The 14,059-nt window shown below is 36.1% G+C and overlaps 1 protein-coding gene across 1 annotated transcript; it reads left to right on the forward strand.

The window, feature by feature from the left end:
• Positions 1-11,530: 11,530 nt before the first annotated feature.
• LOC127794467 (uncharacterized) lies at positions 11,531-13,043 on the forward strand. The gene is made up of 2 exons (XM_052325570.1): positions 11,531-12,020; positions 12,348-13,043. The coding sequence occupies exons 1-2, from the start codon at positions 11,552-11,554 to the stop codon at positions 12,884-12,886; spliced, it is 1,008 nt and encodes a 335-aa protein (XP_052181530.1). The 5' UTR covers positions 11,531-11,551; the 3' UTR covers positions 12,887-13,043.
• The last annotated feature ends 1,016 nt before the right edge of the window (positions 13,044-14,059 follow it).

The following is a 14,059-nucleotide window of genomic DNA, read 5'->3' on the forward strand; positions in this document are numbered from 1 at the left end:
ATGAATCCCTTATCCAACAATTCTTGAAGTTGGATCTTCAATTCCCTTATTTTTACGGGAGCCATCTTATAGGGCGGTATGGATATTGGTCTTACCTCCGGCACAATTTCTATTGAAAACTCAACTTCTCGCTAAAGGGGTAATCTTGGTAATTCTTCGAGAAATACAACCCCGAATTCTCTAACTACTAACACGTCTTTTATTTTTACGGGGTCTTCTATCTTTTCTTGAACGTGCGCTAGGTACCCATAGGCTCATTTTAGCAACATCTTATCTGCGTGTAAGGCAGAGATCCATCTCTTTTCATTTGGCCTACCTTGCCCTCGAAATTTAATAATCGAGTCTCCATTCTTGAGACTGACCATTTTGGCTTTACAATCCATTATAGCATTATACTTTGTTAGGAAATCCATCCCTAGGATCACATCAAAGTCTTGGATTACAAGAAGAATTAGGTCCACTACGAACTCAGATTCTCCTATTTAGATTTTCTTATTTATGTACCCTGACGAGGTTTCTAGGGATTTCCCCATAAGGGTTGCTATAATCAGATTTTTAGGTTCTTTCCCTAGCACTTTGGCTAATGCATGTGAAATAAATGAATGACTAGGTCCTGAGTCTATCAAGACATACATAGAAAAACCAAAGGTAAACATGGTACCTTGAATAACGGTTGGATCCTCAGCTATGTCCTGCTGAGTCAAATTGAATACTCTTCCTTACTGGACTCTTGGATTTCTCGCTGGCCCTTGAAGCTATCCTATCTGCTTCGACTTCAGACAATCTCTTGACAAATGTCCCTCCTGACTACAGTTGTAGCAGATAGGTCCTTTTTTAGGATAATTCCAGTTGCGATGTCCTTCTTCCCCACAGTTGAAACAACTATTTGTCCCTTATCTACATGGTCTTCTAGGGTGCTGTTTGCCACATTTCAGACAGGGCTTGCTAGGCTTAAACTAAGCTTTCGTGGGGTCCAACTTCTTTCTCGTGTTCGGCCTAGATTTGAAGGCTTGCTAACTTGCTAGTGTTAGTTCCAAATGATTGCAAATATATCCCAAGAGAGGGGTGAATTGAGATTAGGGTAAATTCTTCGATAGATTAAATATTTATTGTTTACAGAACACTATGTTTCGAAACCTAAGAGAGTATGTTTCGAAACCTTCCTCTCTATTTTGCTTATTTTGAAACTTTTGGCTTTTGAAAACATTTCTTTTGAAAGCATGAACAAAGAGAATAAGCAACTAAAATAGTAAAGCAATTTGCACACGAAATTTATAGTGGTTCGGCACCCACCTACTCCATTACCTTCAAGCTTGTCCACTTGAAGGGTTTTCAAACACAATCACTTTCACTAGTGATCAACCACACCAAGAGTTTTATCACGGTTTACCCTAAAACCTTACACAATGAGTTTTCACGAGTTCAATTCAAACCTCACAACAAGATAAATAAAACTTATCTTTTATAACCCAACAGTTTGAATATAATGAAATACCTTACCAAATAATTGTTACAAACCTATTGGTATGGAGTGAGGAGAGCTTGAAAGGATGAAAGCGTCGGTTTCAGTTTGTTTCTCCTTTTCACATCACAATGCACACCAAGGATTAATTGAAAAGATCTTCTTTGAGAGCTTGTTGAAAGAGTTTCATTCACTTGTGCTTTTGTATGTAGCAATATCTCTTGTAAATGTGTATACTTGTGTATGTTTGTAAGAGGTATTTCTTGTATTCAAAGAACTGATATATATATATATATATCAAGAAATAGAATTTTGGCTAATTATAACCGTTAGAGACAAGATGTTAAAGTAGGTTTCGAAACACACTTTTTAGGTTTTAAAACAACACACTTTTACATAGAGGTTTCAAAACATACATCACATGTTTCAAAATATCCAACTTTTACAGCTAGTTATGCACTTTGAGACAGAATGAGTAAGAGACAATTGTTTTTAAAACAAAATGATTTTGTTTTATTCTCCACTTACAAAGTATTTGAAATTAAAACATCAGGGTATGGAGATTAAGTCAAAACGTGATTTTTAAAATAGTTTTTGAATTAAAATACAAAAGCATGTCGGTTTTTCAAATATTCTGCTGACAGAGTCAGATGTTTCAAAACATGCTATGAAAGTTTCGAAACATATTTCAAAAACATATTTCAGAACATGTTAAACATAGTTTTTAAATGCTCTACTGACAGAAATGACAGAGGTTTCGAAACATACTATATAGGTTTCGAAACATATGCTTAGTTTTCAAACAGGTTTCGAAATACAGCATATAAACTTAGCAAACATTGAAACCTTATCAAAATACATTTCAAAACATGTATAGAAACATGGCAGAATTATGTTTTGAAACATGAAAAGTTAGTTTCAAAACATGAAGCATGAATTTTTGGTTTTTCAAACATTTAAACATTCGTGCCAAAACACTAATCATGCTTGTTTCAAAATATGAAAAAACTTATTTCGAAATATGAGATTCTCATAAAGAGTAAATGGGGTGTTATAGTTGGTATAAGAGCAAATTAGGTAAAAACCTAGTGGAAATGATCCAATGAACACTAGTGATCTAGTGATGGCTTTAAGGGATTAGAATCACGAAGTTTGAGGTTTATGCAAGATAGAGTTACTAATGGGATTTTTGATGAATTGTCAGGATGGTGGGGAATTTTCCTGAACAGGTTCTAGTTGACCATTGGGCCAATCGAATTAACACCAGAGAGCCAGATCCCAAAGAAAATATCTATGAGTTTTTAGCAAAGATGGAGGACATCATTGAAGATATTCCACCAGTTATCGTCAATATCTCAACTTAGTTCCCTTCTAGATAGATTTTTTGATTGGCGTCTTGGAATGAGAACTGAAAACTTTTGCCGAATGGGTTCGACAGAATGAAAACTTCAATCTATTTTGCTATTTTTGTGATAGACTTCGTCACCTGTTAGACGAACAACTGTATGAAGAAGTAATAGACGATGAGCCAATGGAAGAAGAAGATGAGGAAGACCCAAGTGAAGACGAAGAAGGAGAAGAAAACATGGTAGAAATTGAGATTGAAAACGATCCTCCTGAATTCGAATATATCAATTATGATGACGAGATGGATTCAGAGGAGTCACGAAGTGATCATGAGAGACCTTCCATAGAGTCCGAAGATGAAGCCGATGCATGGATTTGAAGGCCCTCTAGTCCTATGTGATAGGACATTTAGTAGTTGTGCTAGTTTTTGTTAAATATTGTATCAAATAGTGTTGTACCCATGATATTTTGAGAATTTATAAAAAATTATGCTTCACTATTTGGATTAATGATGAGTTGTTAAATTTTCGGTGGGTGAGAAATTTTCATGATCTAATAGGAAACCATGTTTCAGATGGAAAACACTTGCCGAACTTATATGGTAGAACCGATGGCGCCGAATCCTCAAAGAGATACTAACGATGTCCCCAGAAGTAGCTCAAGTCAAGAGGAAAGAATGAATGGGAGCTGATTAGACCAGATGGAGCGAATTTTAGGAGGCATAGTGGGGGTCATACAAGGAATGCAACCCTGGGGGGGACGTACATCCAGTATGTTAGACTTGTATTGTCGACAATATTTGCCCATTTTCCAAGGAAAACTTTGAGCCGATCCTAGTGAATGAGAGTTTTGGATTGAACAAACCGAGAAATTGCTTGACCACCTTCATTGTGGTGAAGACGAAAAGGTTAATTGTGCAACCTTTATGTTGCAAGATGAGGCTGACATATGGTGGAGAGGAACGAAAAGGACAATGCTCGCCTAGGCACAAGTAGGAACTCCATACGTCAGTTGGGATCAATTCAAAGAACTGTTTAACAACAAGTATTTCCTTCTTAGCCTGAGGATGGCAAAAGAAATGGAATTTATGGAACTGAAACAGGTTGGAGACATGACTGTGGCGTAATACGAAGACGCTTTTACTTAGCTAATCAAGTACATGCCGATATATGAGGTAGATGAAAGAATTAAGGTGCATAAATTTTTGGGAGGATTGAAACTAAGGATCCAGAAGGCCCTTAGTAATATAAGTACTCGGTCCTATGCTGAGATGGTGTTGCAGGTAATGACCACAAAGGCTAATCTAGATTGGATTGAGTCTATCCAAGGAGCTATTGTATCATATTTTTTGATTTATGAGAAAATATGTTTAATGAAAAACCAATCTTAAAATGAAAAATCTTTATGAGAATCTCATATTTTGAAATAAGTTTTTTCATATTTCAAAACAAGCATGATTAGTGTTTGGCACGAATGTTTAAATGTTTGAAAAACCAAAAATTCATGCATCATGTTTTGAAACTAACTTTTCATGTTTAAATGTTTGAAAAACCAAAAATTCATGCATCATGTTTTGAAACTAATTTTTCATGTTTCAAAACATCATTGATTTTCAAATCATAAATCATACATTATTGATTTTCAAAACGTTCAAAATTTCAAGTAGCAGAAACTTAAATACATAAATTTCATAATCAAAAAACATTATACACTTGCTAAGTGTCATCACATGTCTCTTCTACATTCACGTCTGCTACATCTTCATTTGGGACGTTTGAATATTTTAGGAGCATAGCCCAAGTTAGATGATGAATCATCTAAGTGAGAGTACAATAAAAATATTTCATGCATGGATCGATACGCAAAATATCTTCATTCCTTTCGTTTAAGCAGACCGCACCTTAATGCTACTCTCTATTTTTACGGCTTTCTTACCATGCCAAGGTGTATGGCTGCACCCTTGAGAGAGCAGCGGTGCCGATCTATACTCTCAAACATATGTGATGTATAATCAACAATATCATCGTGAATATATGCATATTTCATTATCATGACATGTGAATGCAATCTACATGATATATAGCATAACCAGGGCATGACAACATGATAAAATCATTTACATAAAATCCGGGTTTGAGATCACACCACTTTCAAGTCATATCCATTTGCATGAGATCTAAATTCAGTTTGGTAGAACTATTCACCTTAATTTCACTTTCGAGATTTCTCAAGAACATGTTGACCTCAAAAATTGTGCAAATCTCTAAATCTTATAGCCAAATTTCCTCCTGATCAATAAATATTCAAGAAAATCAATATTTCTGATTTTTCTAAATTTTTTTGATAATTTTTCTTATTTTTCTCTATTTTCTCCTATTTTCCATAAACTTTATTTTTCTCAAAATAATATCTCCTCAAGATTTTTTCCAAATTTTCTCCACAATAATTCATAAAATAATATTCCTATTTTTTTTGAAACTTTGTCTCATCTTTATCTTATTTCTTTTTTATTTTCTTTCTTTTTTTCTATTTTTTCCCAGAATTTCCCTTTACCTCACACACCTTACACTCGCGTGTAGTCCACACGTCTTCTCTGGTGGGCTTGCTCGCTGTCAGTGACTGGTCGACCTCATTTTCTCCTGATTTCCTCTTGCTTCTGGATCTCCTCGACCTCTTGAACACAATGGGATGCTTTAGACCTCGAAATATCTAGCCGAACACCCTTGAATGACCAATTAAAGTCTCGACTCTGGCGACCTAGGCGACTTTTTGGCGACCCTCGAAACCCTTTCAAACTAACTCGAAAACTCTCCAAAGCCTCTAGAAACGATCCTCACAACCTCTAGAACAAAAGCCCTCTATCAAGAACTCTTGATTCTCTCTCTAACATGAGCAATCTAAAATTTAATTTTTTGGTGAAATCGGCCACCTTAAAACCCATATTTTTACCTAATCTTGGAGTTTAAACATGCCATACCTGGTCTAATCCAAGCCTTTAATGCTTGATACGACCTTACCTAGTCTCAAATTTTCAGTGACTCTCGGTCATGCCATACCATTCTTCTGTCTAATCGTGGCCATACCTAGCCATTTCTCGACCCTTACCTACTCACATCAACTCACCATGCTTTGGAGCCCATTTTGGAGCCTTTGAACAGCCTTCACAACATCGACCGGAGGCTGGTCGGCGGTGGAAGCGATTTGATCGATGGTGGCCATGGCTGCCTTTTGCAATTTTTTATTTTGACCCTCTAATTTTTCTAAATCTCTTTTAAGCCTTTCCATGTAACCCATTGAGTTCCCAAAAATTTCGCAATGACTCTTAGAATTTTCTCTTTCACATTTGATTCTCCAAGTTTCGTTTTACCACTTTTCGGCCCATATTCAAAAATTACACTTAGGCCCGAAACTTATACAAAATCACATTTGATCGTGAATTTCTTCGTTTTACCCTAAACCCACTCCAGGGTTGTTTCTTATGCAAAACTTAATCCTACTCGATGTTTCGTTGTCTTTTTAGAAGTCCCTTACGATGATTTGATTTTCTAGGTTGCTTCGTAACTGTACCAAAAATAGTTCCCGATTTGATTTCTTTTGACGTCAAAAATCCTATCTCGAAACACTTGTCAATGGTATTTCTTTCTTTTTAGACATGTTCATTTTGGGGTATTCTTTTCCCTTAATTCGGTTATTTAAGATCTTTAAATTGTCTCTTAGTCTCTTCTTAACATTATGAAATATGTAATATTTCCCACAAATACGACATATTTATTTATTTAATCTTGGGATATTACAAATCCCGTCCTCAAAACTGTCGACTATTTGAGAAGATCAGTCGACCAAGACATAAAGGTCGGTCAACCGTTTGTGCTAACTTCCACTACTTCTATATATATTATACTTAGGCCTGTTATTAACTCTTAATAGCCTTTCCATTAACTTGTAACGAAACTAAGGCCCATGTTAACTCTTAACAGCGTGGCCCGTTAACTAAGAAGATCTCTCTAGCTTTGCTGAGCATCCTAATATATCCTAAGTATCCTCTAATTAGGATATAGGACGATCTTAATGGTAATGAAGTTTATAGTTCAAATGAACTTATTAAGGCTCTTCAATTATCGAGCCCTGTAATCGTTCCACTGACCAACATCCCAACCAAGTGAGAATCATGAACTAATCAAACTCACAAGATTCAGTAACTATGTCAAATCTAGTACGTTGTGATTGAAGTAGCATCTTGGAACTCCTTCTGATATCGGAAACTCCTTTCCAATCAAACTTATCTTGGCCAGGGATTTTCTAATCACAACCAACTAAGACTACATAGGATGTTCACCCCTATCTGACAGAAAACAATAGATCTCATTAGTGAACATTTGTCTCCATACACCATTGCTAAAAGATCACATAAAGAGCATCTCCACCTCTCACACCAGATGGTTCTGTTCAACGGTAAATCTCTAACACCAACGCCCAAGAAAAATCTGTCACTTCTGATCGAAAGACCAAATACACAATCGATATCCAATAACAAATCATTAATCCTTATAGTCATGTGATTTGCTATAGGTGTCACATTTAGTAAATGTTCAACTAACACCTACCCACATGTGTACTATACGCATCTCATGCAATATAGCATGTGACTTATCATGCATTATCATTAACATCTCACGTTAATCAATGGTAATAGTCCATGTGCCCGTCCATGATTATTAAATTATATTCCTCTTCTGATAAATCTAAGGATCGAGAATTCCTTTAAGAAATCCTGAATTAAATTTCTTCGTCACATATTCTTAGGACTTAAGAATAAGATCTCTATTAGGAGTTCTAGGGACTCATTCATAACGAAAAACAAAGAGTATGAATGAAGATATGACATTTTATTTATGAACAAGATTACATCATCAGTGTTGCTTATATACATATAATGCAATGCAAATCTATCATTTAGGCACTGACACTAGAGTTGGCAATGATTCGGTTTGGTTTCAGTTTTTTCCAAAACCATAATCAAACCAAACTTAAACTACTAAAACCAAAACCAAACCATTACTCATTGGTTTTAAAAATTAAAAACCATAACCAAATCATTCGATTTCGATTCGGTTTCGATTTTAACCATATTTTATTTAGTTTGGTCCATACCAACAAACAAAGACAAGCTTTTGCAAGTAACATTCATAAAAAATTTAATAACTCCACAATAAACAAATACAAACTCTAAGAGTAACTCCAAGGAATACACCATTTCCAGCGCCAACTTTAATTTGGCGCTGAAGAGCTCTCCAACGAATACACCATTTTGGTGTTGGGCATAATTTTCAATCACCAAATTTGGTATTGAATGAATAGTATAACGCCAAATTTGGTGTTGGTGAAATTTAGTGTTTTACTATTCACCAACACCAAATTTCCTTTTTTATTTTATTTTCAATTTTACACCTCTTTGTATAACTTCAAAATAATTTATTCCCTTTATATCATTTATCACTTTTATTATATTTATATATTTTGATTAATAATTATAAATATAAATTAAATTGTTATAAAAAATATATACCGATGTAAATATTTTATTAAGATTTATAAAATGAGTATAATATTAAATATATTTTAAAATATTTAATATATTTTATAAATACCATGTTAATATAAAATGAACTATTTTTATTTATGTATATGAAATTTTTTTATTTTAATAATTACTTAATAGAAAGAAAATATTCATAATGCAAAAACTCAATAATATAATAAAAAACAATAACATTTCCATTAACTTAAACTAAAAATACATGATGAAAATAGAAAAAAAGTTTAAAATAAAAACAACAACAACATGGCTTAAAAATAAAATGCTTTCTATTCTTATATTATGCTAACTTAAATAAATTAATTAATATTTATTTATAAAATATTCTTTAAAGATTCTCTTTTACACCAATTTAGTATTACACATTAGAGATAACACCAATTTGATGTTGAAAATTTTGGTGTAAAACATTGTTGGACACCAAATTAGCGCTCGATTTGGTGTCCAACGTTGGAGTTGCTCTAATAAAATTACATTCTTATTGCATAAAGTTACAAATTAACTTCAAACTTCTTGAATATAATTACTTGATTGATAAAAATAAAATAATTTAAGATTAGGTTTTATTTTTATTTGTTAATTACTTTATAAATGTTAAATATTTTATATATTTGTAATGCATTAGTTAAAATATTTGTAAAAAATGCATTAATCAATATATATATATATTATGTATATATATAATATATTAAATAAATAAATATATTATATATATATATATATATTCGGTTTAAGTTTCGATTAGGGCTTTGATTTGGATTTAGTGAAAACTATAATCAAACCATACCCATTGAAACAATGTTCGGTTTTTCCCCGAATTAAATTATTATCCAGTGAAACGATTTTTACCCGTGTTGACCAATTCGATTTCGATTCGGTTCTCCACAATTTCGATTTCGATTCGGTTCTCCACGATTTCGATTGCAATTCTCATCCCTAACTGACACTTGGACCACTTGAAAACCCACATCCTTACTTGCATACCATGACAATACTTGACTTTGACATTAGAAAGTCCGCGTGAGAGAGTTTCTTGCGTGCCTTTTAACTGGTTGTTTGTTGAAGACCCCTGGAGATTCCAAAGACTTACTCCCGAAGACCTTAAGGACCTACCTAGAAACCCAAAGCAGCAGATCCTCCCGGAGACACAGTTCTCCTAAAGTCAAAGACCCCTTCGGGTCCTAAGCCATCTGAAGACCCAATCATGTAAATATTTAAATGTTAACATGTAAATATTTTTACGATGTATACAAACTTTTCTAACGTGTATCTAACATCTTTGCTATTCACTTTGTTCAGTTTTTCATTTACTCTAAATTAACTTTTAAACTAAAAATGATTTAAAATATTAATTTAAAAATAAATAGTAAGCATGAATTGGATGAGCCAAGCTAAGTTTTCTATTTACTGTGACTTAACTTTTGAATTAAAAATGAATTAAAACATTAATTGAATGATGAACAATAGACATAAATTAGATGAGAGATAAAACACTATATTTTATAATAATTGGAGAATCAAATGTATTTTGCCTATTAGATATGGCCCACTAACAATTAAACCAAGATTACCTATTTATAGATCTCAAATGACAAACCTCTTGAGATTAAATTTTTTAAACATATTATAATCTTCTAATCAAAATCAATAATAATTAACCTTGTTAATGAGATATTCACACTTCCAATCAAATCAAAATTTAAGGAATTATACATAACACGAACAAATCAAATGTAAGGAAACCATATCCATATATAAGATCGAGATTAAACTTGAAATTTTTAAAAATAAATAAGCCAAAAGCATTGGGTTTCTCATACATAACATAACGTCACCCAACCATGTGACACTAATGAGTTTGTAATCAATGTTATATTTGAGATTTTGAGACATTGAGACGAAATGTAAAAATTGGGCCCCAGAGACAAAAGAGCGAGCCACGAGGGTGAGATGAGCCAACGAGGACAAGCGATAGAGCAGCAAGAGGTGAGAGGGTGAGGGCAAGGGCGAAGGGTGATAGAGCAGCGAAAAGAGAGAGAGACAGTGAGTGACAGAGCAACGAGAGTGAGGGCGAGCCGTCGTCGCCGCCAACAAGGGCAACCAAGGGAATGACGAAGCGAGAGAGACAAGGCAACGAGCAAATTAGCGAAAACAAGAAAGGGAGAAGGGTAAGGACGACCCTTTGTAGAAGGGGAGGAGGTGGACGACTAGACTTGGACAATGGACCCTTACAAAGAAGGAGATTTCTAATTTATGGGCTTCTAAATAGTCAAATTTTCATGGTCATGAGGTAATCGTCTCACAGCCTCATGAAGGGTCCAATCTTGTTTGCAATAATACATTATTTGACCACATTATTTGAATCATTGCAATACCATGACGCTGGCATGGCATTAAATGTATGAAACCCAAAATATGTCTATGTACACTTACAATGTTTGCACTCATCAATGTCTAATTTCATCCCAACCGAGAGTTTAAGATAACTTTAGGTAAATTGAAAGATTATATCTAATAAAATAACCTCTCTTTTTAATATGGCTCCACTATGATTCCTTGTTCTTTAATTTTTTAATCGAGTTTATGGATTAATATAAAATTTATTCTATCAGTATTACTGATGGCTATTGCAGTGAACACATTAGTCACACGTGCACCCGCTATATCCAGGTGAAGTACACGAGTGATATACACAAGTGCGCCGTCATTTGAGATACAATGAACCTAGACAGACCGCAGGTTCAATGAACCTGGTCACAGCGATATTTCACGGCGTCCATTCGCAGCGTCCAATCAGATAGTAAATTCATAAAAAGTGTAGCGCTTTCCCAGGTGGAGGAGAGAGGGGGCACGTGGAAATCGATCATTTATTTTGCTTAAAACGCCCCGTGAATGTAGTCAGTGAGTCATCGCAAGTAAACTGTCAATTTTTGAACGGCGTCAAAAGGAGAGAAGCTCCAGTGTGACGCGGTACACAGTGCTTACCATGCATTAGAAAATTGTAGCGTCAGATCAAACTCGTCTAGACACTTGAAGCCGAATGTGTACGCATATGCGGGAACATTCAATAGGGGAAGCCTATACAGTGTGTGTATAATATATATATATATATATGTATCAACGTCCATGATTAACTTTCATGTTACATGCCTTCTCTCTCTGAACAAAACCAAAGTGACAGAAAACCCCTTTTTGTCTCGGCGTCAACGATGGGGAAGATCCCGGCGGTGAAGTTCAAAAGTTTTGCAGAGGCTTTCGGCGAAATAGCTAGGGCTCGGGTCTGCGAGAGCAGCGGTAGCGAGCACTCGCCGGAGAGCACCATGGATCTGTCGGATCTGGTGAAGTCGTTCATGGAGAGAGAGTACAGGGAGGAGGATAAACAAGACGACGATGAAGATAGAGGGAAAGGACCAGATGGATCTGAATCTGAGAGCTTCTGCCTTGATTCGGACCTGAGAGATACGCTGTGCAAGTTGTTAAACTGTGAAGATGATGAAGCGAGGAGAAATCTCCTCTCCGAGACTGAAGAAGCTTATGGAATCATCGGAAATGATTCGAGCTCGGGATTCAAACGTCGATTGATGACTCGGCTACGCGAGAAAGGTTTTGACGCCGGTGAGTCCCCTCTCCATCTCCATGTATTGTTACGTTAACTCTGATATCCATTGTTAGTAACTGGGTATCGAGCGAATTATTCACATCATAACGTAGAAATTAAGGAAAAGAAAAAGAGACAGAGAAAATCTAAGGTATGATTTGACTAAAATGATTATATTATGCCAACAATTTCTATTTCAAGCAATAAATCTAATTGAATGAATTATAGAGGTCTCCGATGTCCATTCATTTCCTATTCACAGTTCAAATTAAGTTTCATATGCCTTATTTTAGCTTCTGCAGCTGCTGCTGCTTCTTCTTCTTAATTGACCCGTGATTTTACAGGTCTCTGCAAATCAAAGTGGGAGAGAATTGGGAGGAATGTTCCATCCGGGTCATACGAGTACATCGACGTGAACGTTGCCGGAAATCGCTACATAATCGACGTTTGCCTGGCCGGAGAATTCGAAATCGCAAGGGCAACAGGAGGCTACACTTCATTGCTGGAGATTTTCCCACCGATTTTCGTGGGAAAAGTGCAAGACCTGAAGCAGGCTGTGAGGCTAATGTGCGACGCCATCAAAAACTCCATGAAAAGTGCGGGCATGCACGTGCCGCCGTGGCGGCGATTCCGGTACATGCAGGCCAAGTGGTTCGGTCCATACAAGAGAACGCTCCTCGAAGTTTCCATCGAAAAAGGATCTGATCGTGAGGCCACCGGCGGGAAGAGGAGATCGGTGGGGTTCGTGGCCACATCGACCCAGCAGCCGAAGCCGATAAACTATCATTACTACTGCAGAGAGGATTTTGGTAGGAGGGCTGGACTTAAGGAAGGGCAGCTTGCCCAGGCCCCGGCGTTTAAGGGCACTAGCATGCTGATGTAAATAGCCAGTGTGCAATTTTTGGATTTCCGTAGTATCATGCTCAGTTAGGACAGTGAAATTCCTGCAAAATTTTGTACAGAAAGCGTCGCAAAAGACATATATATATATAATATATAAATATAATTTTGTTGCAAAGTTATCAACTAAAATCTAAAACCTTCCCTGGTCCATACTCAACCGACCACCAAAATTATTAATCCCCCCGGCCCACCCATAATTGAGTTTTGTTGTACCACTCAGAAATTGAGGAACATATCTAAAGCTCTCTTCGAGTATTGAGTTCCTCTCCACTGAGAGAAAGCCTATCCGGGCAAACCCCCCTTCACGGAAGCAAACTACTTTCCAGACAGAGCTTCTCTCTAGACCTTATGTTCCTTTCAGGAGAGAATCCCTCTTCGAGTCTTATGATTCTTTCCAGAGAGACATCATATCCGGATACTAACATTCTCTCTGAAAAGGTCTTCTCTCCGAGCAATTTCCAACCCGGGGGATGCAAGACACATGCCCCCAACATCCTGGAGAATCATGCCATATAAATCCCAGTTATAGGACTCAAAAAGGGATTTCCACATTTGATAAATTCTAGACACACTTACTCCATTCTCACTGTTGTTTGCCTAGAATTATCTACGTCTGGTATTGACTTGATCATCGGAGAGTCATCATGGGTGAGGAATCCCTGTGAGACTTCTGACCTTGTGTTAGTATTGACAATGATATGAAGAAAGTCAATTGAAGCACAAATCCTTCCCAGAAGAAATCAATTCTTCCTGAAAGCCGTCCACATTTTTCTTGAAATAAGTCAATTCTTCTCGAAAGCCGAGCTTCTCCTTCTTAGAAGAACCTCAATTCTCTCTGGAAGCCACTCGTTTTAAGCAAGCCTCACACAAAGAATGACCCTTTCTGGATAGACATTCTCTCCAGAGTCTCAATCCTCTCCAGTAACTATAGCTCTCTCGGGTGACTATAATTCTCTCAAGTGACTCAGTTCTCTTGAGTGACTCATTCATTTCAGATACCCAATTCTCCCAAGGACCTACTTCCCAGAGTCGATTTCCCTGCGAGTATCACCAGCCCAAGTCAACCACAAGCATTCAACAACTTTTCCTACATCACAAATCATGATTGTTGTATTTTGGCAATAATAATTTGGTATCGTTTGTGAGAAACACA

Source organism: Diospyros lotus, chromosome 2, assembly GCF_014633365.1.
Source record: "Diospyros lotus cultivar Yz01 chromosome 2, ASM1463336v1, whole genome shotgun sequence".
NCBI lineage: Eukaryota > Viridiplantae > Streptophyta > Magnoliopsida > Ericales > Ebenaceae > Diospyros > Diospyros lotus.